Source organism: Fringilla coelebs (assembly GCF_963513975.1).
Source record: "Fringilla coelebs genome assembly, chromosome: 27".
Lineage (NCBI taxonomy): Eukaryota > Metazoa > Chordata > Aves > Passeriformes > Fringillidae > Fringilla > Fringilla coelebs.
In genome coordinates, this window is record NC_140053.1 from 3,360,373 (window position 1) to 3,384,614 (window position 24,242).

Here is a 24,242-nt window from a genome sequence, read left to right on the forward strand (position 1 = left end):
AGTGACAGCAGCCATGGGTGGGAACCCAATCTGCTGGGGCTGCTCCCATCCCCATGTTCATCACAGATAAACTTCCTTAGAATGGAGGTTTCTTTTATTCTGTTTCTCTGTTCATTACCAGCATTTGGAACAAACCTGTCACGCCATTTCTAGCAAGAAAGGGAAGGGTGAATTCTCAAAGTACCTGTTGAGCCCCGTTGTGGCTCCACAGCGCCCTTTAGTTCCTCCAGAGGAGACTGCAGCAGCTCCAGGGCCTGCCTGGGCAGGAAGGGGGAGCTGAGGGAACACCGGGGACAGCTCTGCCTGATCCCGAGGGAGTTTACAGCTGCATCAGCCCGAGAAACTACCCATGGTCAAAAAACGACCAGTAACAACTGCACCCCACCAAGGGGAAGGACTTGGTATGTGGTGAGGAATGATCTCCTGCTTGTGGGGTACCTGCTCACCCTTCCAGCTGCTCTCTGCCTCGCCCAGCCCAAGGAGTTGGGGGGACCAGCTGCCTCTTGCTTGAGCATTCATACCAAGCAACTTCTCCTCAGCAAGTGGCACAAAGCAAAACGCCCCAAAGCACTGCCAGCAGGAGGCCCCTTCTGGGTTTGAGAACCCTACAAAGTGGTTAACTAAGGACTACTTCAATTCCTGCACCATTTGTCCTGAGAAATGAGCCCTTGCAGCAAAGCCCTGATGGCAGATCCCCTCCCCATTTCTGTGAGCAGCCCACGCAGAGCATGTGCACACCAGCTGTTGGGTTCAGGTCTTTATTCTCTGGTAGAGAAGCTAGTGGAGCCTATGCAAAAAAATATAAGACAAAACTACTTTGAGAATTGTTTCTTATGCTTCTGGGTTTTGATGGCTAATGAATTCCTGGAGCAGAGTTTGCACTTCTCCTCGCCGGCTCATCTTGGCTGCCTTGCCCTGGAAGCGGCCACGCTTCCCAGCTCCTTTCCCACCCAGCAGTTCTGCCACCCTGCAGCAGCAACAACACAGGCTGGAGCCCTGACTGCTCCAGACAGCACACACAGATCCCTGCCTGGATCACACTGTGCAGCTGCTCATCACGTCTGCAACATCAGAATTCTCATTCGAGTTAAACAATTCACAAAACACGTTACCTGGGGCCTAAACTTTCAACTGCTTCAACAGGTCCAGCTAGAAGGAAGAGTCCTGCTTCTTTTTCATCTCCCACAGTCAGGAATAGCAGGGTTTCCTGTGGACAGAGATGGGCTTTGCTCCAGATAAATCAGTGCTTTCCTCATCCAAGAAGAGGACAGACACTGGCCACAGGACACAAACACCAAAATGAAAATTTGGAATTCTATGTGCATTACTGAGACTGTGACTTCTTGATGTATCCCAAGTTAAAAGGATACAGCTGGCAGCTGAACTAGGTGATTGTGACTGAAACTTGCTGTTCTTTCTATTCTACTCCTACCTAATCCTATCCTAACCTATTTCAGCCAGTGAGGCTCTGTACAGCTCTTGGGGGCTCTTCTCCAGTGCTCTGAATTCTCCCTGTTGAGGACTGCCCTACAGACTGAGGCTGCTGGGGACAGGTAAGCTCAGGTGCCAGATCTGCAGATCATGACTGTGACAGGAAGAACAGCCTGGCCAGCCCCTGTCCATGAAAAACTGGGGTGAAAAAAGAGTGGTGTCAGTTTAGTCTTCATCAGTGACTCACCTCTGTCCCAATCTCATTAGCAATGATGTTCATAAATTCAGAATCACCCTCCTTCCTGTATGGATGGATAAAAAAAAGACTTCAGAAAGAAGCAAAACCCCCCTCTAGAGTACAAATTCTCAATCAGAAACGAAGTGCCTGATCAGGATTTTGGCCTCTTGCTCTTATTTTTCTATATATGTAAGTCCTCGCTGGGCACTCCTTTAGGAATTATGCAAGTGTTATCTTTAAGAAAAAGAGCTTCCTGATTTTACTTGAAAATATCAAGTGCAGAGGGAATTAGATGGACACAGCAATTTGTCAGCTATAGCACCAGAAGAATTTAGTGACTGAATAACGAACATATTTCTTTAATTACACAACTTTGCAGCAGGCCAAGGCAGTTTAAAATTCTAGGTCATTTGTTTACATTCTTCCTTGAGAAAACAAGCTGCTCTCACAAGGTGTGAGAGATCCAAGTGCCATAAAACCTGTGGGAAACTGTTGGCCCCTCTTCCCTGAGCTCCCCCATACCTGTGCAATACAAACAGCTGCTTTGGAGCAGGTTTGCTCTTGAAGTCCCGGGCTATCAAAACAGCAACGTCTCTAAGCAGGTTTAGGTTATTCTGAAAGAAAAGGAAATGAACTGAACTGCAGCTGGAGAAGTCAGTGTGAACACAGTTGTGTTCCCAGAGGTTTGACTTTTCATAAAATCCACAAAAATTGAAACCAACGATTTGACTCTCAGTTACCACAACTAATGGCCCACAGGAAATAGTGACAATCCACTTTTCCCAGCCATTCTTGTACCTTCTGGAGCAGCTTCACAGAGCTCTGCAGTCTCTTCACAGCCTCTACATGCTCACCCGGTCCATTTCTGAAAGAAATGGGAGACTTTGGATCACTACTCTGAAGGACAAAGGAAGGATTTCCTAAAGGAGCAAAACAGGCAACATCACACACAGCCCCACAACATGCACCCTGAGGCTTGTGTGGTATCTCTCAGGAGCAGGAGTGAAGATGAAATAACAGAAGTGGAAAGGGCATTACTTGAGCAGGGAGGTTAGAGCCTTCTCAGTACTGTGACTTTGTTCAATTGACTTCAGCACTCTGTTTCCCACCAAGAAAACCAAGTTGGTTTTGTTCTTTTTCCCTTTTTCCACGCCAAGGAGTTTAATAACCTTAAAAAGAAAATCAATCTGATCAGAACAGCATTTTGGTAATTCACACAGTTGGTCAGTTCCTACCAGATTATACCCTGTGGTGAATTTTGACTCTCTGCTAGTGAAAATAAATTGATTAAAATCAGCCATAAGGTCAATATAAAAAAAAAAAAAACAAAAAAACCAAAAAAAACACAAGGGATGGTGGTACAATGGAATTTATGCAATCTTCTAGCCATGGGATGTACTCTACAAGGCATCTGGGAAACAGACTCCAACCAATGACTGAGAAAGTATAAATACTTAAAGGCAGGTCTGGGATTTTATCACCATTTCCCTGCACAGATTTCTCATCCATGATGAGCACTCAAAAATATCAGAGCTTTAAGCAGAGGGAACATGGCTAACACCCCTGACAGTGCAAAAATGTCACTGCTACAGACAGGGATGAGTTCTGCAACAAGGAAATAAAAGCACCTGTGGCACCCAGCCCGTGTGTGACCCTCCTGGGGCTCCCTCAGCCTGGGGCTCTGCCACCCCCTTCCCCATGAGCACAGTCTGGAGCAGCCTGTGGATCCCAGGGACTCTGCTGTCCTTCAGGTGGAGTGTGGCTCCCAGAGGCAGCCCAGCTGCAGCAGCCCACCTGGAGGTCACTCAGGTTGGAGACGTGAGTCCCACAGCACAGGTTGGAGTCGATGCCTTCGATGTCCACCACGCGCACCGGCCCCGCGTGGTCATCGGGCAGCCCCCGGCTCCTCACCTGCCAGAGGAGAAGGTGACAAAGCAGGTGACATCCGTGCTCAGATATTCCATGAATACCATCAGTTCTCTCCCACCACTCACTGTTTCAACTTCAGGGTCGTCTGCAGCCAGTTCCCTCACTGTTACAGGGACCCTGTCCCGGATTTTCTCGTTCACACTCTCCTCCAGGGCCTGGACCTGCTCTGCTGTCACCAAGGGGGTGTCCAGCTCAATGACGCTGCGCTGACGGCCCAGCTCCCTGCACCAAGGAAGAACATTCCTGAGACCAGCTGGGAGGTCCCTTTGTGCAGCACCAGCGCCCCACTGCTGGCAATGTGATGACTGAAACAGACTCCCCTCCTCTCCCTGATATGTTCAAAGCACCAGGTGGAAACCAAACACTTACAGCTTCTCTCCAGGTCAGTCACCTCTCCCGCAATGTCTGAGCTCAAATGAAACATCCAAATTGCTTTTGGTGTTTCAGAGCTCAGGCTCTGTGCAGGGTAGGATGGTGGCATGTGCCAAATGGGTGAAAAGGAACCTTTATCTTGCTCACCATGAAGTTGTCTTGAATCCAAACATCTGTTCTGCAACGGCACTGATGAGATGTTGTCCTGGAAGAGATGTGCAAGCACTAGCTCTGAGTGCCACTGGCATTTTCAGTCAGGCCGTGTCTTTCCTGTTGACATTCTCCACGACAGGCGAGTGCTGGGTGCTAAGGAGCTCCTGCCAGTGCTCAGGAGCAGCAAGGAGACAGCTCTAGCCTCAGCTCCTGGCACTGCAGCACATGCTGGGGCTGCAAAGCAGACTGAACTATCCCTTCCAAACCTGTTTTTGGCGCGTTTCTTTACCAGACAAAGAGAGTTCGCAGAGGGACACCGGCTGTTCTCGGTAGTCCCGGGGACAAACCGCGCACACACAGCTGCCGGATTTCTCCCAACCCTGACCAGGGTGGGGACACGGCGGGCGCTGACCGCCCCCCCGCCCCATCGGCACGCCCCTCGGGGTGTTCCGGTGCGCTCCCCGGTACCGGCACGGACCTGAATGCTGCTGCATGTGGTCGAAGCGGCGCTCCCAGTCCAGCGACAGCAGCACTTCAGCGCCCGGTTCCAGCGCGGCCGGCACGAAATGCACGGCCTCGGGGCCCCGCCGTGTCACGCGCAGCACCGGCACGTCCCCGATGAGGCCGCGATCGTCCGGCTGCGGACACGGGACATCAGCGCCGCCGGCCCCGGCCCGGCCCCCGCCCCGCCCGGCCCGGCCCGGCCCGTACCTGCCCGCCGCCCTCGGGGAAGAGGATGGTGTCCTCCAGCACCACCTGGAAGCCGCGCACGGGCTCCCCGCCGCCCTCGGGCCGCAGCTCGGCCTCCCGGCACGACACCACCCTGGTGGTGAACTGAGACAGAGACGGCGGCGCCGTGAGGGCCCGCCCGGGCCTGCCCCGCGCCCCGGCCCCGGCCCGACGCTACCTGCCGGGCCCAGCTGTCCCGCTGGCACCGGAACACCATCGCGACCGTTCGGCACAAGCCAGCCGGGACTGGCGGAGGGACGGGGACAGGGACCGGCGGTGGCGGCCGCCGTGCGGCGAGCGGGCGGGGCCTGCACGGGGACGCGCGGGCGCGCTCCCGCCGGCGGCGCGCGCTGCCGGGGCCGGTGCGGGTGAGCGGCCCCCGGTGCCCGGCGCGGCGGCGGCACGAGCGCACGGCACACGGCTGCGGCAGTTCACGTTTATTGCCCCGTGCCCCGCCAAGTTAGCCAGCTACGGGAGACCGGACCGCGTCCGCCGCCCAGGGTCGGGAGCCATGCCTGCGGCGACGCACGAGCTGAGGCGGCTCCGCTTCCTCGGAGAACCCTGCCCGCGCTGCTCCCCGGTGCGTGCTACCGGTGCACCGGCTGGCCTCCCGCGGCGTCCCCAGGGGCCTGGGCGTCAGTCATCCTGCGGGAGGGAGGAGGGAGGTGCCAGGGACTGGGCCGAGACCGGGCCAGCCCCGGTGGCAGAGGGTGGCACCAGCCGGTTGTCCCGGGGAGCGTTTCCAAGGGACAGACTGCCCGAGGGGTGCAGCGGGAGGTGCTGCCGGTGCCCCGGAGCCGGCGGAAGGCTGAGGTTGTGCTCGGCAGGGCATCAGGAAGCAGCTGGCAGGTGGTACTTACATCCAGGTCATCCATGGCTGGCGGGGGGCCTTTTTCTGTCACCTTCTCCAGCATCTGGATGGGAAACAAACATATGGATCCCCGAATGCCCGGCGTCCCCCCATCCCACACACCCATACAATGTGCCCACGATCCTGAGGCCGGCGGCCCAGCTCACCTCTGCATACTGTTCCACCATGGCTCTCTCCACCTCCTCATCCCCTTCCCAGTCTCGCCAGTTGTCAAAGTCCACGGAGAGCCAGGCTGGCTGTGGGCACAGAGAGCATCCCCTGAGCAGGGGGAGCAGCACTGCAGGGACCTGCAGCCCAGGAGCACCTCCTGCACAGGCAAAGGGCAAGGGCAGGAAGCAGGAGGGTCCCTTTGCCTGCATGCATTGGTCCTGATCCTGAGTGTGTCAAGGAAAAGGGATGCCACATCCTTCCTGGAGGGCAGAAGTCTGTGGGCTAGTGTGATTGTCAGGTAGGGCTTTTTGGGAGCTCTGTCTTGGGATCCCCTGTGGAGGCCTCTGTGTGTGTTCTGGGAGCAGGTTGGTTCCTAGGAGGCACGAGGTGCTGAGCGGGGATAGCACATGCACTGAGGCACCAGGCACCGCACACACCTTGATGTTCTCCTTGGTGATGCGTGGCCAGGCCACTTTCTCCTTCCACTTCCTCATGAAGCACGTGATGGAGCGGTCAGAGCGCTTCTCCCGTGAGTCCTGCCAAGAGATTGGGGTGCCTCAGGGTCTGCCAGGCTCCTCTCTGCTCAGCCCTGTGCAGGCTGTGAGGTCGCAGAACCACAGACACAGGTTGTTTCTGGCTCAAGGCAGCACTGTGAGTATCAGCCGCAGGGTCGGGGCTCTCAGGATGGGCAGTATTCAGTGTTAAGCAGTGTTGCTCAAGACTGCACAGATTGGCTCTGACTCTCAGCCTGACAGGCTGTCAGAGAACAGTTTGTTGGTGGCAAACCTCACCTTGGAGTTGACTCTGGCGTACAGGTTGATCTCGTTGTAGAACTCCACACCGTCTGCATTTTTGCAACTGCCAAAACATTGTAACAACCGCCCTTAGGAGAGAGCTGAGTCCACGCGTGCTTTCCTCTCACAGAGTCCTCCCGGTCCCTGAACCACCCCCAGAGCAGAGCCGTGTCGGTGGGCAGGGCAGCGGCAGCTCACCTGAACACCAGCCGGTGGTCCTCGATGACCACCTTCACGTCCGTGCTGTCCTCGACACAGAACTCCAGGTACACGTACCGGGGCCGGTCGTACCACAGAGTCTTTGCGGGTTGCCTTGGGGAAGAGCAGAGCAGCGGGTATCACCAGCGGGTATCACTATCACCCCCGGGGATCACCAGCGGGCATTTCCCGGTGCCCAGCAGAGCTCGGCAGGGCCCGCAGGCGATGAAAGGGCCCCGGACACGGGCTCTGCCTGGGCCGAGCTCCGGGACGGGCAGAGAGAGCCGGGCGGGTGCCGACCGGGGCTGGGTAGCGGACACCGGCCCCGTGACTCTTCCCGCTGCCGTCCCACACGCCCCTGGCCGGGCGGTCGGCGGGGCCCGGCTGGCCTGTGTCCGCTCCCCTCTGCCTGGCCCACCGCTGCTCCCCACTGCTCCAGGTCGGAGGGTCCGGTCAGGCAGTGCCTCTGCCGGGAACCGGGCATGGGTCCCGTGCGCTGCCTGTCCCGTCCGGCCGTGCTCACCTCGCCATGGCGGTGCCGACCCCGCCCCGGGCTATTTCGGGCCGGGGGCGCGGCTGCCGGACCGGGCAGGCCGGGCCAGGCCGGGCCCGGGGCAGCCAACCCGCGGCCCCGTCCCCGCCCCCCGCCTCCCCCCGGTGCGCGCTCCCGGGGCCGCCGCCGCGCCGCGCCGCGAGGGGGCGCGCTGGCCCCGCCCGGTCCCGCCCCGCAGCGCCAAGATGGCGGCGGCATCACGGCGCCGGTAGCGGCGGCTATGGAGGGAGAGAGCGGCTCGCTGGGCCCCGGCGAGCGCTGGGCGCCGGTGGGCGCCGTGTCGGCGGAGGAGGACGAGGACGAGGAGGACGAAGAGGCGGCGGCTACCGGGGGAGATTCGCCGGAGTCGGTGCCGCGGCTGCGGGCCGAGCGGCGCCGGCTGCACGGGGCGCTGCTGGCGCTCGCCTCGCACTTCGCTCAGGTGCAGTTCCGGCTGCGGCAGGTGGCCCGGGCCGGCCCGGCCGAGCAACAGCGCCTGCTCCGCGACCTCGAGGACTTCGCCTTCCGCGGCTGCCCCGCGCCGCTGCCCCACGGTCTCGGGGCCGCTCCGGTGAGTGCCCGCGCCGGGCTGAGCGGAGCCTTTGCTGGGCATAGCCCCGGGGTCGGTGTGTGGGCTTAACCCCGCCCGAAGCGCATTAGCGGCGGCTGCGCTGCCCGCGGTGCTCGGTTGTGCGCGGAGCTCGGCACCAGACGGGCACAGGCTCCTGGGGACTCGCAGCCAGCTCGCAGGGATGTGCCTTAGAGCCCTGAGTGGTGTGTCACCGCTCCCCGCCCTGGTACAGCACGGCTGACTCAGAGGATCTGAGATATGGACGTGTTATTTGGCCTCTTTCTTCCTGGATCCTGGCCTTGTGGGACACGACGTGGGTGCAAGCGGTCTGGAGAGGTGCTTTCCCTCCCTTATCAGAGGAGGTGATGTAGCTGGTACCTCTGCTTGGTGCTCAACATTCCTCTCTCAGACTGGTTTGCAGTGCATGAGCTGCAGGAGATACTCCTCACATCATAATCTTGTTCTCTGTGCCTTCGGTATGACAATAAGCCTTCAATTTTATTTACTGATAAATTTTTTTCAGGGTGAGCGAGAGAAGCAGGAGCAAATTGAGGTCCAGAAGGAGAAGCAGAGAGAGCTGATCCTGCAGCTCAAGACACAGCTGGATGACCTGGAGACCTTTGCTTACCAGGAGGGCAGCTATGATTCTCTGCCACAGTCTGTGGTTATGGAAAGACAACGGGTAAGGCTCACTCCTGCTGTATTTCCTAGCCCTTCTGACTATCTTACATAGTGTAGGTACTCATCAGTCTGTATTTCTCACCAGCAGCTATAGAGTGTCAGGAGTTTGTCTACACATGTGAACCTGTCATGTGTCTTTTGCAGTTATTTCTGTGCAGTAAAGGTATCCTATTTCTGAGGGAACCTCTGGGAAAGGAGTACTTGAAACTCCGAGGTGGCAGTGCCACATGGTGAAATCACACTGCTCACTTGTGTTTTGCAGATGATTATAAATGAGTTGATAAAGAAGCTGGACATGGACTTGAGTGAAGATTTTGCAAAGCTCTCTCCAGAGGAGCTGCGGCAGAGGGTGGATGCTGCCATAGCACAGATTGTGAATCCAGCCAGGGTGAAGGAGCAGCTGGTGGAACAGCTGAAGACCCAGATAAGGGACCTCGAAATGTTCATCAACTTCATCCAGGGTCAGTGATGAGTTTTTGAATGAGCAGACTGAATTGCTTTGTAATTCCCTGACTTAGTCATGAGGAGGAAAGTCACAGATGTCAGGAGATGCAGGAACAGCTTCTGGGTCACAGGAAAGTACAAATCTCTCTAAACTGATGGTGAGGAAATGTATTGATAGAGTGACAAAAGAGGTTTAGAGGGGTCTGAGGAATGTCGACCTTAATACTTGGGATATGCAGCTGAAATTCACAAATGTGAAATAATGATGTGAAATCCTTTTTGTAGATGAAGTTGGAAGCTCTGGCAAGGCAGAAGATGGCCACTGTGACTGTGGAGGCTCCTACAAACCCAGCACCCGGCCTCCTGGGAACAGAGGTGGGTACTGCTGGGCTCAGCACTGTCAGCAAAGCTCCAGCTCCTCCCTGGAGCTTTGATGAGCATGAACCAGTCACTGTCTGCTTTTTCCTGGTAGCTAGTTTCTGTGCTTTGGCACTCCCTCTGCTGAGGGCCTGTGTCCTGTTCCTTTACCCTCCTTCCATGGGATCCTCAGAGTAGTCACAGAGCCTGAGCAAGTGCCATGGAGGGTGGGCTCAGTCCTGAAGGAAGAGACTGCTGATACTTGGTGCAAAACACACTGTAATTTGTGCTCGTCAGGCTGTGAGCTCTGTGAGCAGGTATAGTGAGCTGGGAGGGATCCAGTGTTCTTTAGATTTTGAGACCTCCCTACTTATCCCTTGAACCTGCTGGAAATACAATAATGTAGCATGAGGCATCTGCTGCTACTCAGAATGCTAACCTGAAGGGATTTTCAGATATTTGCACTCCCTTTTTGTGTATTAACAAGCAGAGCTGTTGACTCCCTAATGAGATTATGTTTTTCTCTTTTCTAACCTGGTCAGTGAACCCAGAAGATGCCAGAAGGATGCAAGAAACGGGCCTGCAGCTCATGCGCCGCGTGCTGGCCGTGCTGCAGATCTTTGCTGTCAGCCAGTTTGGCTGTGCCACGGGTCAGATCCCTCGCACCCTCTGGCAGAAGGACCAAGACAACCAAGACTTCTCCCCCTTAATAGAGAAACTGGAGTTGTCAGTGGAGCGGGTGAGGCAGCTAGCCCTGAAACACCAGCAGGCAGAGCATGTTATCTGCTCCTCTGAGCTGCAGGACGTTCCCCTGGGCGGCAGAGACGAGCTGACTCTGGCTGTGCGCAGGGAGCTGACCCTGGCCCTGCGGGACCTGCTGGCCCACGGGCTCTACGCCCCTTCCCCAGGCATGAGCCTGGTGCTGGCCCCCATCGCGTGCTTGATCCCCGCCTTCACTCCCTCCCCACAGACCATGCATCCCTGGGAACTCTTTGTCAAGTATTACAAGGCCAAGAACGGACGAGCCTTCGTGGAATCCCCGGCTCGCAAGCTGTCCCAGTCCTTCGCCTTGCCTGTGACGGGAGCAGTGGTGGCCACCCCCAAGCAGAGCCTGCTGGCAGCCATCCACACGGTGCTCACGGAGCACGGCCCCTTCAAGCGCAGCGCGGACTCGGAGCTGAAGGCGCTGGTGTGCATGGCGCTCAACGAGCAGCGCCTGGTCTCGTGGCTCAACCTCATCTGCAAGTCTGGAGCTCTGGTTCAGTCTCACTACCAGCCCTGGAGCTACATGGCCAACACCGGCTTTGAAAGCGCCCTCACCCTCCTCAGCCGCCTGAGCAACCTCAAGTTCAACCTCCCGGTTGACCTGGCTGTTCGGCAGCTGAAAAACATCAAAGATGCGTTTTGATGTGTTTTATTGTCATTCATCCGTTTTTCCACTAGTAGGCAGCTGTTGGGCTCAAGAAGCCTGGCTTTTGTAAGACCAAGTTTGTCTCTTTGGTATTTGCTTTTAGGGAAATTTTAGGGTCTTGTGATGTTTTCTGCTGGAGGCCGCAGGTTGGGCAGCAGCACCTCACCCTGCCTGCTCCCTGCTGCTCTCGAGCCAAACTGCCCTGCCCAGTGGCCACTGACTGTTCAGGGATGGGGGGCAGAGGCCTGGCCATGGGGACTGCCCGTGGGATGTGCAGCTGAGCTCCTCTGTGGTTGTTCTCGCAGTCTCTGCTCGACACCTTGCACACACACGATCCTTCGTGGAGGAGGGAGCTGGCAGGGTTTGGGGCACCTTGGGAGCTGCCCGGGCACACGGGACTTGACCTCCCCCGGCAGGAGAAGATGAGGGCTGGACCAGAGGTGCCCGGGGGCTCCTCCAGCGGCCCTGCAGTCTGTGTCCCTTGGACTGCTGGGGCGCTTTGTCCACCGGACCCAGCTCCTCGTTCCGGGCTTTTGTGGGGGGTCAGCGCAGCCCGCTGTCCCGCGGGGTATATTAAACACCGCTCTACTACCTGTGGGCCGAGCCCAACGCCGTCCCTGTGCTCTGTCCGTTACCGGGGCTGCGTGCCGTGCCCGGGGAGGGGGCGGGCGAGGTGGACACCCGGCACTGCTGTGCCCGGGGAGGGCAGAGGGAGGCGGACACTGGCACCGCAGTGCCTCGGGAGACGGGGCAAGCGGACACCGGCACCGCCGTGCCCGGGGTGACGGGGGAAGCGGACACAGCACCGCCGTGCCGGGGCGGCGGTGTGTGAGGCGGACTCGGCGCCGCCGCACGGCGCCGGCAGTCGCTCCCGGCGGCGCGGCGGAAGTGACGCAGGGTGTCTGGGTAAAACCCGGGCGCCGCCTTCCATTTGCCTTCCGGCCCAGCGCCATCGCAGCGGAGCCTCGGTGAGAGCGGGCGGGATCGGGATCCGCCGCCATCCGCGGGGGTGGCGGCCGGGGCGAGGGTGGCGGGCACGGTCTGACCGCCGGCTGCTGTCTCCGCAGAGATGGGGAAGTTCATGAAGCCGGGGAAGGTGGTGCTGGTGCTGGCCGGCCGCTACTCGGGGCGCAAGGCCGTCATCGTGAAGGTGAGCGTGGGGCTGGGCCGGCGGGGCCGGGGCGAGCGCGGGGACCCGTGCTGTACTGCCGGGGCGAGCGGGAGCCCGGGGGGCGGCTCGGGCGCGGTTCCTCGGTGCGATCGCCGCCGCCGCGGCCTGTTTGTTTCAGAACATCGACGATGGCACCTCGGACCGGCCGTACAGCCATGCCTTAGTGGCCGGCATCGACCGCTACCCGCGTAAGGTGACTGCTGCCATGGGCAAGAAAAAGATCGCTAAAAGGTCTAAGATCAAGTCCTTCGTGAAGGTTTACAACTACAACCACCTGATGCCCACCCGGTGAGTGCTGCTGCCGGCAGGGGTCTCGGCTGCTTTCGCGGTTCTTGTGGTCTCTGCTGAACACCGGGAGTTACCAAGGCTGTTAACGCGGTGGCTGAATGAATGTGAGGCTCAGGCTCTGCAAAAATGGAGTTGGGGTCTGAGGCTGAGTGGAAATATTAATGAACTTTGAGGATGAGGCAGCTGCCTCTTATTTCAGCCTTCCCTTTGCTCAGGGGATGTCGGCAGGTGAGCAGTTTAAAACAGCTGTGAGGGTCTGGAGCTGGCAGAGCCGTTTCTTACTGTGCCTCAGAGCTCTCAGAGCAGCTCCCAGGCACCACATGGAACAGAGCTGCATATGCCTGTTCCCTTTGTAGGCTGAGCTGAGACTGCTTTAGTGGTTTGGTGATTCCTAAGCTGAGGAGACTTTACAAGCTCTAACTTCTTCTCTGGACATTAGAATGAGTGTTTGACAGGACCTGGCTGCACTTTGTTTTCAGCCCTGTGCCAGGTACCATGCCCCTTTTGAACTGTTCTGCTCTCTGCCAGGTATTCTGTGGATATTCCCCTGGACAAAACAGTGGTCAATAAGGACGTGTTCAGGGATCCTGCTCTGAAACGCAAAGCAAGACGTGAAGCCAAGGTGAAATTTGAGGAGAGGTGAGTTGGGAGTTCATCTCCTCAGTGGTGTTTGTGCTGTTACAGGTGTGAGGGGTTGGTGTCACTGTGCTGCAGTCTGTGCATTTCCAAGTGGACATTTCTACCCTGGCTTCTTTGCATGAGTGTTTGTTGAGCATGTTCTTTTCACCTGTGTGTGTGTGTGTCTGTGTGTGTGTGCACCATTGTGCCAGCACCTGTGGGGCCTTTCAGGTGCCACAGGATGATCTGACAAGGTGCTGCCAGTTCATCCTCTCTCTTATCACTGGGCTGGGTGGGCCAGGGCAGTGCTGATGCTTTGCGTGGGAGTGCTTGGGTTTCTGCTCTTTCTTTATGGTTTTCTGTTCAGAGGCTCCTTCAGAGGAAGGAGCTGTGTGGCCTCAGTGGGACACAGTGTCTCAGGCAGCCCCTGAGCTGTTCTCCAAGGGCATCTCCCCCTGCCACATGAGGTATCCAGTGGGATGGCCGTGTCCTGTGCTTGTGCCCATTGGGGTGGAAACTGCCACAGTGCAGGTGTCTTTAAATTTGGAACCTGGCACTTGCTTCCCTTGGAATTTGCACATTTAAAGTGGCTTTAGTTGTAGCCCAGGCCATAGAGATCAGGTGAATTACCTCTGGGTGAATTAGGTGTGACATCCTGTCTGTCTGGGACAGCTCAGGTGCAGGTTTGGTGCTGTTACCTGCTAGTACACATCCTTTAACCTGTGTGTTCTCTTTCAGGTACAAAACTGGCAAGAATAAGTGGTTCTTCCAGAAGCTGCGCTTCTAAGGGTGTAACAAGGTTGCATCAATAAATGTTTATTAAAAACCATGCCTTATTTGTTATTTAACAAACAAGCAATGGCCTTTGTGTGGTGTGGGCATGCTTGCTCTGTGTCTCTAAGAGCACAAGCAGTGGGGAAGTCATTGCAGTCCTGGTGAGCATCAGTACATTTGTGGAGCCTTGTGCAGGTGTCGCCTCTGGGATTGCTCCCTTCTGCAGTTGCAGGGTGCTTGATGTTCCTGCCACAGGGGAAATCTCTTATTCACCAAACTGGGGTGATCCCTGTGAAAAAAAAGGATGAGAGAGGGAAGGCAAATGGATGCTTCTGGGTTCAGCTGAGTGCACCGTGATTTGTGTGGTGCCTGACCTGTGGGTGTTAGATTTTAGCTTCCCAAAGTGGCAGTGCTGGCTGCTGGCCACCCGCGGAGCAGGGGCTGGGTCGGGTTGTAAATCCAAGAGTAGGGCAGGAAGAGTTTGTTTCTGTATTTAGTAGCTGGTCCATTCGGAGGAGTTTATTTCTATATTTAATACCTGGTCCGTTCCTGGCAGGCCAGGTGGGTGCTCGGAAGGCGAGCCGGGCGGGACGGGGATGGGGGAAGAGGAGGTACCGGACGGGGCTGGGCGGGCCCGGCGTTCTGCCGCCCTGGGGCCGCGGTCGGGGCTGCGCTCGGAGGGGCCGGGGCGGGGCGAGTTCGCGAAACGAAAGCGAAAGGCGAGAAGGGACACGGGGTCCCCGGCAGCGGGAGAGCGGTACCGGCGGGCAGGGCAGGGCAGGGCTCCCCGCGGGACCGGGGCTCCGGGCTGTGCTGCCGCCAGCGCCGCGGGGATGGATTCGGAGGAGGTGAGAAAATGCCGAGCCACGGGGAGCGGCGGGCGGGGGGCAGCGCAGCGCGGCTGACACCCCTCTTGCCTTTAGGAATCCTTCGTCCGGCTGCAGGACGGCAGCCTGCAGAGCCCCGAGCAGCTCCGGCAGGAGATCGAGCGGTGCAAGGTGGGTCCGGCCGCGTCCCAGCTGTGCGGGTTCCGCCCGCTCGGCCCTGGCCAGGAGCTCGAGTGTCTTTTCTACGAGGAAGAGAGGAGTAATCCCAAGGAGAGGAGAGCCTGTTCTAGGGTCCAGGCTCATTCCCACGGGCACAGCTTGTGCCGGGGCTGGGTGGCTGGTGGGGGTGATGTAATGTCAGGGTCTTGCTGTCTGATGGTGCTTCTCACAGGAGCTTTACAGTGCTCTGGAGCGAGACTGTGCAAAGCTACAGACGGCCAAGGAAGCTGCAGAGCAAAGAGCGCAAGAGCTGAAGAAAGAAGGAAAACTTCATAAACTTTTAGAGCAACAACTGCCTTTAAATGGAGATGAAGAAAGAGCACACCAGGTCAGTGTTCAGTGGATGTTTTAGGTTTGGAAGGGTGGCAGGGGCTACATGATGCAGGTCACTGCTCTGAGATCACTTGCATGGGATCCGGTGGAAGTTTCATGGGAAACACAAGGCCTGTGCTGAGAAGTGAGGCAGTGCTGCAGCAACAGGAAGGCTGTCCTCAAAGGTTCCTCAAAGGAACCTCAAAGGACAGAGCTGCAGGCAGTCAAGAGCAGAATGGGCTGGAGCTGTGTGCTCAGAACAGAAGTGTACTGCAGCCCCTTGTGTCCTGGTGTTCCCTACTTCTCACTCTTTCCTTCCTTCCTTCTTTCCTTCTTTCCTTCCAGATTTTTGCAATAAAGGAAGAGAACAACACACTGAGGCAGGAGAAGCAGGTTCTGCAAAATAAACTGGAAGAATTGAAGAAGAGGGTCTTCTGGAATGATCCTGTGAAGGTAAGAGAGTGTGTGTGGGCACTTGGGTCTGCTGGCAAGGGCACAAGCCTGGCTGGAGAAGCTGCAGGAGAATGCAGCTGGGCACTGTGTGACGATTGGAACAGCTCCTCTGCCAGGGCCAGGAGCTCTGGTCATGGCTTTGGGATTCCAGGCACAGCCAGACACTAGGAGAGACTCTGCTGAGGTTCTCCAGCAGTTTATTTGAGCCATGAGTTTATTTTTAGTCCATGGATTGGCAAGGAAATGCCCTGTGTGGGTCCAGTCTCCTCCAGGTGCTGTCTGTACTTGTACCTAGATACTGTCTGCCCTGCCAGAAAAGAAAATGATCTTTAAGGGACTCACAGCAAACAAGGAGGACATGAACAGGCTGATGCTCACCCCACTGATCCGCTCCCCTCTGCCAGGGGGCTCAGCTCTCATCACCTTTGAAGAGGCGGAGGGTAAGTGTGAGAAGAGCACTGCTCTGGCCAGGTGTCCTCAATCATTTTGGGGCCTGCCCTGTGTCCCCTCCCTGTGCCAGAGTTTGGTGCTCCCCCTCTCCTGCCTTGTGTGGGGCTGTGCCCCCTCCCCAGCACCTTTGCTGTGCAGTGTCCTGTCCTGGAAAGTGCTGGGCAGTCACTCCCCTGTGCTGGGGGCTCTCCCTGCCTGCAGTGGCCCAGAGGATCACAGAGAAGAAGGAGCACACAGTGGAGCTGAGCTGTGGGCAGCTGGAGGAGCTCGACCAGTGCAGAGTGAGAGTGCAGGCAGTGCCCATGGACATCCTGCTGCCATCTGCCCTGGAGGTAGGGCCCGTGGGTCCCCATGCCATGGGGCGGCCCTGGGCACGCTGCTTCCCCTGTCTGAGCCTGCCTCGACCAGGGCACTGCTACCAGCCACACCCAGCTCTGCTCCCCTGAGCTCTGGGCCAGTCCTGCCCTGGCACTGACTGGCCAGTGCCACCCACAGATCAGGCTGACTCAGAGCAGCAGGAGCATCCTTGTGTCTGACTTGCCCAGCCTGGACATCTCCAAGGAGGCACTGCTGGACAAGCTGGAGCTCTTCTTCAGCAAGACAAAGAATGGGGGCAGTGAGGTGGAGAGCAGGGAGTTCCTGGAGGACTCTGACCAGGTGGTGCTGACCTTCACACGGGATGGAGGTGCGTGGGCTGTGCTGAGCCTGGGTGGCTGGCAAGGGTGAAGCAGCCTGACCTGCTCTGGGGGAAATCTCCTGAGAGCAGATGAAGCTGTGTTCGGGGAACAGAGAAGATACAGTTGAGCCCCAGGCTGCCCTGCCTCCCCCAAATCTGTGCTGGTGTGGGTGAGCTGAGCAGTGAGCTGGGCAGTGTTAGCCTTGGTGCTTATGCCAGGGACAGAACCTCTCCTGGAGCTTACCTGGGCAGCTCAGGGCTTTCCTCTCCATATGCAGTGGCAGAGCCGCTAATTGAAAGAGGACATATCGAGGTGCCCATTGGGAAAGGGAAATACAAAATCAAAATATCACCATGCATGAGTGGAGACATCTCCAACCTGCAGGTAAGGGCATGAACCCCGTGCAAGCAGCACCTCCCAGCCCGGGTGGAGGCAGCACAGATAGGGGGGCTCCTGAAGCCCCTCTCCCTGAGCTGCTCTGCACCTCACCCCCTGCTCTGCCCAGCTCCAGCCCTCCCGCTGCCCCAGGACCGTCCTGCTCCTGGGCATCCCCGATGTGCTGAGCATGGAGTCCATGAGAGACGCCCTGGAGATCCACTTCCAGAAGGCCAGCCGCGGCGGCGGCGAGGTGGATGCCCTCGCCTACGTCCCAGCGGGGCGGACAGGGGTGGCCGTGTTCGAGGAGGACACGGGCTAGCCCTGGCCAGCCACGGGCTACGGCCCGGCTCAGCCCGAGGAGCTCCGTGCGTCCGTTGAGCCGCGGGCACGGGGGAAATTAAAAGTGTCTGTTGGGGGCACCCACCGTGTCTGTTGTGTTGGGGCCGGGCCGCTGAGGGGCCGGGCGTTGCCTGCGAGGGGCCCGGGGGAGGCTGAGCCCTTTCATGCGCTCTGAGGGGCCGGGGGGAGGCTGAGCCCTTCCCGGCCGTGCTCTGAGGGGCCGAGGGGGAGGTTGAACCTTTCCCGGCCGTGCTCTGAGGGGCCGGGGGGAGGTTGAGCCCTTCCCGGCCGTGCTCTGAGGGGCCGGGCTGCGCCCTCCCGCGGGCCCAGGGAGCAGCGGCTCCGCTTTCGCTTTCGTTTCCTGGCAGCGGCGGGGTCGGGGCGGTGGCCGGAGCGGTGGTAGCGGCCATCGAGGCCCCGGTGTGGTGAAGCGCGGCAGCCGCCGCCGGGGCTCCCGGGAGGCCGTGCCGGTGTGGCGGGGCCCGGGCAGCCGCCCCCGCGGGCATGGCGGGCCGCACGGTGCGGGTGCAGGGCTTCCCCGCCGAGCTGCCTCCCGACAGGGCGGCCGACAAGCTGACCATTCACTTCCTACGCTCCCGCAACGGCGGCGGCGACATTGCCAACGTCCGGGTGCTGCCCGGCTCCCTGCCCTGCGCCCTCATCACCTTCGAGGCGCCGGAAGGTAACGCCCGCGGGACCCTCGGGGGCCTGGCCTGCCCCACCATCCCCAGCCCCCCTGTGCCCTGCCCCACCATCCCCAGCCCCCCTGTGCCCTGTCCCACCATCCCCAGCCCCCCTGTGCCCTGTCCCACCATCCCCAGCCCCTCTGTGCCCTGTCCCACCATCCCCAGCCCCTCCTTGCCCTGTCCCACCATCCCCAGCCCCTCTCTGCCCTGTCCTGCTGCTCCCTGTCCCACCATCCCCAGCCCCACTATTCACTCTTACCTCTCCTGCTGTCTCCTGTCCCACCATCCCCAACCTTGACATTGCCTCACCCACCCTCCCCTGTCCCACTATCCTCTGTCCTAATGCCCCTGTCCCACTGTTCCCTACCCCATTGCTGTCCCTTGGCTGGGCTGACAAAGGTCTGGGTGGCTTTTCCCTCCAGTGGCCCAGAGGATCCTGAAGGTGAAAAACCATGTGCTGGCAATTGGGAAGACACAGTACCCACTGGAGGTGACACCCCACGCTTCAGAGCTGAGCCCCAATGAGGTACTGAGGGGATGTGGCAGCGCCAGCTGCTCCCACACAGACAGACTCTGTGCCTGGCAGACAGCTTGAGAAGGGAGACCTCACTCTCTCCTTTCATCTTAATTACACTTAAATCCATTCTCATTCATATTCAAATGAAGATTTTTTTTCTGTGCTAATAGCGCAGGGACAGGCAGGCTGTGCTCTCAGTCATCTGGCATTTGTGCCTGTCAAATGGAGGGTAGTCAGGCTGGAAGAGAACAGGCACTTTTCCCCAGTCCATCTGGTGCCACACAGGGGATCCTGATAATGCCTCTGCTGTGTCATCAGCTGGATTCACAGTGTATTGTTCCTCTTTCCTTCTCAGGAAAGCTTAGCATACAGACATGCTGGTGTCTAGGGAGCACTAGAGAGTTCTTGCCTCTTCCTCCAGTCTCAAGAGACCGTGGCAGTAGCCATGTCTCATGTTTTCATATCTGAGCCCCAAAAACAAAGGCATGGGAATTAGCCTGACCTTGCAGACCTTTTTGCAAGCCTGTGGTGCCAAAACTGCTGGAAGATCTGGAGCTGAAGCTCTGCAAAGGCAAGAGAGCAACTGCATTTCAGATGCAGAAACAATAGTGGATTTCTTTGGTTTGGGCTTTTTCAAGAACTCTCAGGGTGTAGAAATGGGTCCTATCTCTGTGCAATTTCCCCCTCTGATTCCTTGTTTGCAGAAAGCATGTGACAAGTGCACAAGGTCAAGGAGTTGCTTAGTCTGGGTCTTTTAGTCCTATCTGTGTCAGGGCCCATCTCTCTTGAAAGTAGGATGCTGAGGGAGAGAGGTGGGAGATGTGTCACAGTAATTCAGGGGCCACTTGCCTTCTGTGCCTTTGAAAGGGGTTGGTTTTGGTCCTTGCTCTCTCACTCCCTTGCTATCTACTTGCAGATCTTCATACACGTGAGCATGACAATTGACTATAGCAAGCTGCCCACAGGCAAAACCCTCCTGAAGGACTTGCACAAAGAGTACAGCAATATACACTTCAGCTTTGACTCAAAGAATATGCAGTGCATAGTCCAGGGCCCATTCACTGAGCTGCAGACCTTCAGCAGAGACCTGCTGGGCAACCTGAACCTCAAGAACCAAGCCACTGGCCAGATCCTCCTGCCAGCTTCCAGCTGTGGGGCCAAAGAGATGATGGGAATGCCTGATCACCAGCAAGTGCCTGACTCCACTGAGTCAGCACAAGAGACAGCAAAGCTGCCAGATTGTGACCAGGTGCAGGAAATGGCAGCTAAAGAACCATCACCTCAGAGCCCAGTGAGTGAGGAAGCTGTGGAACTTTTGGAGAAGCTGGAGGATTTTTCCCTCGCCATGGACTCAGACATTTACTTGTACATGCAAAGGTTCTGTGCTGCTGAGTACCAGGATGTGCTGCACCAACACCACGTGGATGTGGTGGATGTCACTGGCGATGGCATTGCTGTGTTGTACCTCCAGGCATCTGGAGGTGTGTCTGGGGACACGGATGCCTTGAGACAGGCACACCTGGCCCTGCAGCAGCTCTACCAGCAGCTGGAGGTGAGCCTGTGCAAGGAGAAGATTGCTAAGGAAGGGCTAGGAATGGACAGCCAGGCACTCAGGGCTCTGACACGTGAGCTGCAGGAACTGTATCCCCAGCTGCTCTGCCATGAGGATGTGAAGCAGCTCTATCTTGTTGGAAGCCTTGTTGATGTGTGCAAGGCCAAGCAGTTCCTTGAGGATTCAGTCACCAGGGGAGGTGCTGCACACACGGTTGACACGCTGAGCAGCTCCCAGCCCTCTGGCACCACAGAGGCTACACTACTCCTGGCCAAACCTCCTGTGCCTCCTTCAGCCACAAGACATAGCCCAAGCAAGCAGGAGCAGAAAGGTGAGTTCAAGCTAGCTGCCAACTTCAGCACCCTGAGACCTGACGTGTCTCAGGCTGGCCAGGACCTCTTGGTGAGTCAGGACTCTCCACCAGTGGGACAGGTGCAGCTTTCTGGGAAACATTCATCAGAGACAGATGCTCCTGGTCAGAGTGACCCAAGGGCACTGACCCAGCAGTATCAGCCTCCCACCCCTATGACAGATAAAGTTGTGGGGTCAGCAGCAGAGCCTCAGCAGAACAACCCCACAGAAAGGGGCCATGTGGAAGGAGATGCCAGACTCACAGGAGAAAAGGTGTTGTTGCCTATTGCAGGCAAAGAAAACAGCACTTTTCAGCATCCTGAGGACTCTAAAGGCTCAGGTCCCTTTGGGTACCACTCCCTTGCTGGCATCTACAGCAACTGTGATGTGACATGGACCTCTTTTGCTTTAGGCTGCAAACCCTCTGCATCCAGCCCTGGGCTGAGACGGTCCAACAGCTTCTCCCTATCGAGGTCAAAGGAAAGCAGCAACTCTGGAGACATCAGCAGGGTGAGTGAGGAGATGAGCCTGGACACTCTGCAGTGGTTTTACCTGAAAGATGTCTGCCATGCCACTATTGAAGAGCTGTGCAGGGCTGGAGGGGTGCACATCTCGGAGCGCCACGCTGGGGACTGCACAGTGCTGATGCTGCAGGCAGAAGACAGGAAAAAGCTGCTCCAGGCTAAATGGAAAGTGGAAGATCTTGTGCAGAAGTGCCCTGACTTGGTGTGTCAGAGTGTGAGCTACTCAGAGCTTGCTGTCAGTGGTCCAGATGACAGTGACCTGAGTGAACTGTGCAGCCTCTTGCGAGGAAAATCCTTCCAGGTTGGACTCAGCAAAGACAAGTACAAGCTCTATCTTGCCTGCCCCAAGGAGATGCTGCCAGGAGTGACTGAGGCCTTCCACATGTTTTCCTCCAGGAGGCTCTGTGCCATGAAGTCTTCATCCCTGTCTCCTGGACCAGAGAGTACAGGGAAAGCAAGTGTCATCCAGCCAAGCAGAAGCCAGGGCCCAGTGCTGGATGTAGCCGTTCCTGGCAGCCTGAATTCCCTACAGCATCTGAACATCATTGATAAAGTAGACTCTCCAGGTGTGCTCAGGGCTTCCTGGCTGCCAGAGGCTGAGGAAAAGGGTTTCCCAAGTCCTTGGAGGTACCAGCAGGCTTGGGGGCAGGAGGAAGCCAGGGGCTATATTGATTCTGGGGCTGGGAGACGAGGAAGCAGCCTTCTGAGCATTGGTCCAGGGAATAAGCCAAGCCCTCCTGGCCTGAAAGAGTTCCAGGAACAGCGGAAGACAAAACTGTGTCTGGGGGAGTCTGACAGCACCCGGCTAAAACAAGTCTTGCCAAACAGATTCCAGTTTGCAAGAGACAAGAGCAGAGGAGGCCACAATGAAGCAATGGGACAGCAGCACTGTCCAGTCCCTGCAGCTGATGAAATTCCTCACTCTCTGCCCACCTGGCTACCCAGGGCCATGGCTGCTGAGCCACCACCAGCTGTGACCCAACAGGCACCTGCAGCAGAGCCCACAGATCAGGGAAGGGCCCAGCTCCCAGGAGGCAGGAGCAATGAGCAGGAGGAGCCTGAGCTCCCATCACAGAAGAGAAGAGACCCCAGCCTTGGACAGGAAAGCAGCACCATCCCTCTGGACCAGTGTGATGCTTGCCAGGGCTCAGGTGTGACCTGCCAGGGCTCCTGTGGTCACGCCTCGTGCAGGACATGTTTTGCAGCAGACAATATACAGCCAGCTTGCTGTGAATCCTCAGATATCCCAAACTGCAATATCCTGGGGACACTGAAGATCTCCTCCCTGTCTCAGAGCCTGCCTGGATTCTATCGGAAGACAACACTTCAGCTTGCTTACAACATCCCTGATGGAGTGCAGGGGGTAGGTACCACCACAGAGCTTCCCCATCCCACTGCAGCCCACACAGGAGGGGCTGTCAGGGTGGCTAGGGGGGAAAGAGCAGCCACAGCTCCCTGCCCCACAGGCAAAGCAGCAGAGGTATTATCCTATGAAAGGCAAAAAGCTCCACAGCAGGTTTGGGAGCAGCTTGCTGCTTCTCAAGAGCATGTGTGACCTCTTTAGTTGACAGTGACTATGAGCCCATGGGGACCATGGTCATGAGTGTAGTTTTTAAGCTAGACAAACCTTAGAAATCCCCTCAGAGGAAAAGCACTGCAACCATTGTTTAAAATGTCTTATTCCTGTTCTAAGGCTGGGGACCCTCGCCCAGGACACCCTTACAAAGGGGGGAATTTTTGTGCCTTCCTGCCTGAAAACGAGGAAGGGGTGAAGATAGCAAAGCTGCTGAAGAAAGCATTTGAATGTGGCCTGACGTTCCAGATCAAGTCCTGCAATGGAGAGGAAAGAGTAACATGGGGCTCTATCCCCCACAAAACCTCCTGGGATGGAGGCAAAGCCAGGTATGGCCCAGCTCATCCTAAGGTTCTGGGTATGGTTGTGGGTTTTTTAGCAATGGGAGGAGGAGAACCAGGGGCTCCAGCTCAACAAATCCTGGCAGGGATGGCTCTTCCACCCTCCCACAGTGGCAGAGTTGGTGCTTCCCTTTGCTTCAGCTTGCAGGGCAGCTATGGCATGGCAGACCAGCCCTGGCACTCTCCAGCTGGAGCAAAAGCCCTTGACCATCCCACATCCATAAGTGGTGTGGAAACCTGTAATTCCCATGGACAAGAATTGTGGGCCCTGTTCACTTAGAGCCTTTCCCATGCCTGTGCTGGCTACAAGCTGTGCCTGCAGGCAGCAGGGGCAGGACTTCCCCTCTCAGCCCCTCTGAAAGGGTGGGGCAGAAATAAAGGGCTGCTTCCCACTGTGGTTGTGGCACAGCAGCAGGATTTACAGTGCTTCCTCTCTGCCCCACAGGAATGGCTACCCGGATGCCCAGTACCTCCATGAGGTTGGCACAGTTCTCAGTAAACTGGGCGTTGTGTGATTCTCCCACAGCCACAGCCTGTGGCTTCCCTTCACCTTCTTTTCCTGCTGAGAAAACTGCAGCTTAACAGAGACAGCTCAGGAAAAAGCAGATGTTTGTTGAAAGAGCTCCTGCTTTCCCCAGAAGTAGCCAGAACTCTGCACATTAGCAAAGAGCAGCACCTCTGTCCCTGCCCCATGCAGGCTTCAGCATGGATCAGTGCTTCCCAGGAACTCCAGCTCCTCTTGGATGCATGTCCTGAAATCACAGAGCTGATTGCAGCCTGAGCCCTGTTTGGCTTCCAGTAGCAGACACAAACCTGGGCAGGAGTCAGCACCTTGTCCAGCCCCAGCTTCTGGAAGTCTTTTCCACCTCCTGCCACTTCAGAGAGGTTCCAGCTCAGCTGCTGCCAGAGCTGGGGTTGGAGATGAGCTGTCCTTGGTGTCAGCTCAGGCCCCAGCCCCTGCTCTGAGGCCAGCAGGTGATCTGCTGCTCTCTTGAGAACACTGCCAGCTTTCAGCACCCACAGCAGCTGCCTCCCAGGGACAGTCTCTATGCTGACAAATAAACTGGATTTATTCTCATGTTTGGTAGTGGCTGTTCATGCCTTGTCTTACCCTCAGCACAGGCACCCACTTGAGTCCCACCTGGCTACTGACACACCCAGCTATGAAGTGCAGAGCCCAGGTAAAGGCTTCACAAATAAAAATCACCATGGCTGCCCTCCAGCATGAGTGTCAGGAACACTCAAGCCAGCAATTAAGAGTTGTCCCTGAGAGCAGAGGCAATCTCCTCCTGCTGGGAGCTTTACACTTTGTCAACTGAATCTGCTGTGGG

At 57.3% G+C, this 24,242-nt stretch overlaps 6 protein-coding genes across 7 annotated transcripts; 4 read left to right on the forward strand and 2 right to left on the reverse strand.

Annotated features, from left to right (window-relative positions):
- Positions 1-272: 272 nt before the first annotated feature.
- LOC311163325 (alanyl-tRNA editing protein Aarsd1-like) lies at positions 273-5,186 on the reverse strand. Its single transcript, XM_084222139.1, has 12 exons — positions 5,031-5,186; positions 4,835-4,957; positions 4,602-4,761; positions 4,118-4,175; positions 3,664-3,820; positions 3,464-3,580; positions 2,708-2,838; positions 2,468-2,534; positions 2,192-2,283; positions 1,679-1,733; positions 1,113-1,207; positions 273-967 (listed from the first exon to the last, which is right to left on the reverse strand). The coding sequence occupies exons 1-12, from the start codon at positions 5,067-5,069 to the stop codon at positions 832-834; spliced, it is 1,230 nt and encodes a 409-aa protein (XP_084078265.1). The 5' UTR covers positions 5,070-5,186; the 3' UTR covers positions 273-831.
- A 72-nt stretch (positions 5,187-5,258) lies between these two features.
- Positions 5,259-7,503, reverse strand: PTGES3L (prostaglandin E synthase 3 like). Its single transcript, XM_084222140.1, has 7 exons — positions 7,389-7,503; positions 6,866-6,979; positions 6,665-6,731; positions 6,311-6,409; positions 5,870-5,959; positions 5,713-5,766; positions 5,259-5,497 (listed from the first exon to the last, which is right to left on the reverse strand). The coding sequence occupies exons 1-7, from the start codon at positions 7,394-7,396 to the stop codon at positions 5,489-5,491; spliced, it is 441 nt and encodes a 146-aa protein (XP_084078266.1). The 5' UTR covers positions 7,397-7,503; the 3' UTR covers positions 5,259-5,488.
- A 106-nt stretch (positions 7,504-7,609) lies between these two features.
- On the forward strand, positions 7,610-11,385 carry RUNDC1 (RUN domain containing 1). 2 transcript variants are annotated; one of them, XM_084222434.1, is made up of 6 exons: positions 7,610-7,968; positions 8,492-8,650; positions 8,912-9,110; positions 9,379-9,468; positions 9,993-10,189; positions 10,421-11,385. In XM_084222434.1, exons 1-6 carry the CDS (start codon positions 7,639-7,641, stop codon positions 10,856-10,858), a joined length of 1,413 nt encoding a protein of 470 aa, XP_084078560.1. In that variant the 5' UTR covers positions 7,610-7,638; the 3' UTR covers positions 10,859-11,385. The 2 variants fall into 2 exon arrangements, with proteins under 2 accessions (XP_084078560.1, XP_084078559.1); XM_084222433.1 differs by having other exon boundaries at positions 9,993-11,385.
- A 378-nt stretch (positions 11,386-11,763) lies between these two features.
- Positions 11,764-13,767, forward strand: RPL27 (ribosomal protein L27). Its single transcript, XM_084222165.1, has 5 exons — positions 11,764-11,829; positions 11,929-12,011; positions 12,151-12,320; positions 12,849-12,959; positions 13,677-13,767. Exons 2-5 carry the CDS (start codon positions 11,931-11,933, stop codon positions 13,723-13,725), a joined length of 411 nt encoding a protein of 136 aa, XP_084078291.1. The 5' UTR covers positions 11,764-11,829; positions 11,929-11,930; the 3' UTR covers positions 13,726-13,767.
- A 623-nt stretch (positions 13,768-14,390) lies between these two features.
- Positions 14,391-17,437, forward strand: IFI35 (interferon induced protein 35). The gene is made up of 9 exons (XM_084222163.1): positions 14,391-14,560; positions 14,636-14,710; positions 14,931-15,086; positions 15,416-15,523; positions 15,819-15,963; positions 16,175-16,305; positions 16,469-16,658; positions 16,928-17,034; positions 17,156-17,437. Exons 1-9 carry the CDS (start codon positions 14,546-14,548, stop codon positions 17,345-17,347), a joined length of 1,119 nt encoding a protein of 372 aa, XP_084078289.1. The 5' UTR covers positions 14,391-14,545; the 3' UTR covers positions 17,348-17,437.
- A 315-nt stretch (positions 17,438-17,752) lies between these two features.
- LOC311163450 (uncharacterized protein) lies at positions 17,753-23,926 on the forward strand. The gene is made up of 5 exons (XM_084222304.1): positions 17,753-18,049; positions 18,476-18,579; positions 19,487-22,360; positions 22,691-22,899; positions 23,357-23,926. The coding sequence occupies exons 1-5, from the start codon at positions 17,872-17,874 to the stop codon at positions 23,424-23,426; spliced, it is 3,435 nt and encodes a 1,144-aa protein (XP_084078430.1). The 5' UTR covers positions 17,753-17,871; the 3' UTR covers positions 23,427-23,926.
- The last annotated feature ends 316 nt before the right edge of the window (positions 23,927-24,242 follow it).

Coding starts and splice junctions, on each gene's coding strand:
- RPL27 (XM_084222165.1), top strand. CDS start 11,931: ATGGGGAAGTTCATGAAGCCGGGGAAGGTGGTGCTGGTGCTGGCCGGC. Junction 12,012..12,150: donor GCAAGGCCGTCATCGTGAAG/GTGAGCGTGGGG, acceptor TGTTTGTTTCAG/AACATCGACGATGGCACCTC. Junction 12,321..12,848: donor AACCACCTGATGCCCACCCG/GTGAGTGCTGCT, acceptor GCTCTCTGCCAG/GTATTCTGTGGATATTCCCC.
- RUNDC1 (XM_084222433.1), top strand. CDS start 7,639: ATGGAGGGAGAGAGCGGCTCGCTGGGCCCCGGCGAGCGCTGGGCGCCG. Junction 7,969..8,491: donor ACGGTCTCGGGGCCGCTCCG/GTGAGTGCCCGC, acceptor AATTTTTTTCAG/GGTGAGCGAGAGAAGCAGGA. Junction 9,469..9,992: donor CCGGCCTCCTGGGAACAGAG/GTGGGTACTGCT, acceptor TAACCTGGTCAG/TGAACCCAGAAGATGCCAGA.
- IFI35 (XM_084222163.1), top strand. Junction 15,087..15,415: donor ATGAAGAAAGAGCACACCAG/GTCAGTGTTCAG, acceptor CTTTCCTTCCAG/ATTTTTGCAATAAAGGAAGA. Junction 16,659..16,927: donor GACCTTCACACGGGATGGAG/GTGCGTGGGCTG, acceptor CTCCATATGCAG/TGGCAGAGCCGCTAATTGAA.
- LOC311163325 (XM_084222139.1), bottom strand. CDS start 5,069: ATGGTGTTCCGGTGCCAGCGGGACAGCTGGGCCCGGCAG. Junction 4,176..4,601: donor CCACATGCAGCAGCATTCAG/GTCCGTGCCGGT, acceptor CATCTCTTCCAG/GACAACATCTCATCAGTGCC. Junction 1,734..2,191: donor CAGCTGTTTGTATTGCACAG/GTATGGGGGAGC, acceptor CCATCCATACAG/GAAGGAGGGTGATTCTGAAT.
- LOC311163450 (XM_084222304.1), top strand. CDS start 17,872: ATGGCGGGCCGCACGGTGCGGGTGCAGGGCTTCCCCGCCGAGCTGCCT. Junction 18,580..19,486: donor CAGAGCTGAGCCCCAATGAG/GTACTGAGGGGA, acceptor ATCTACTTGCAG/ATCTTCATACACGTGAGCAT. Junction 22,900..23,356: donor TGGGATGGAGGCAAAGCCAG/GTATGGCCCAGC, acceptor TCTGCCCCACAG/GAATGGCTACCCGGATGCCC.
- PTGES3L (XM_084222140.1), bottom strand. Junction 6,410..6,664: donor ACGCCAGAGTCAACTCCAAG/GTGAGGTTTGCC, acceptor ATCTCTTGGCAG/GACTCACGGGAGAAGCGCTC. Junction 5,960..6,310: donor TCACCAAGGAGAACATCAAG/GTGTGTGCGGTG, acceptor CTGTGCCCACAG/CCAGCCTGGCTCTCCGTGGA.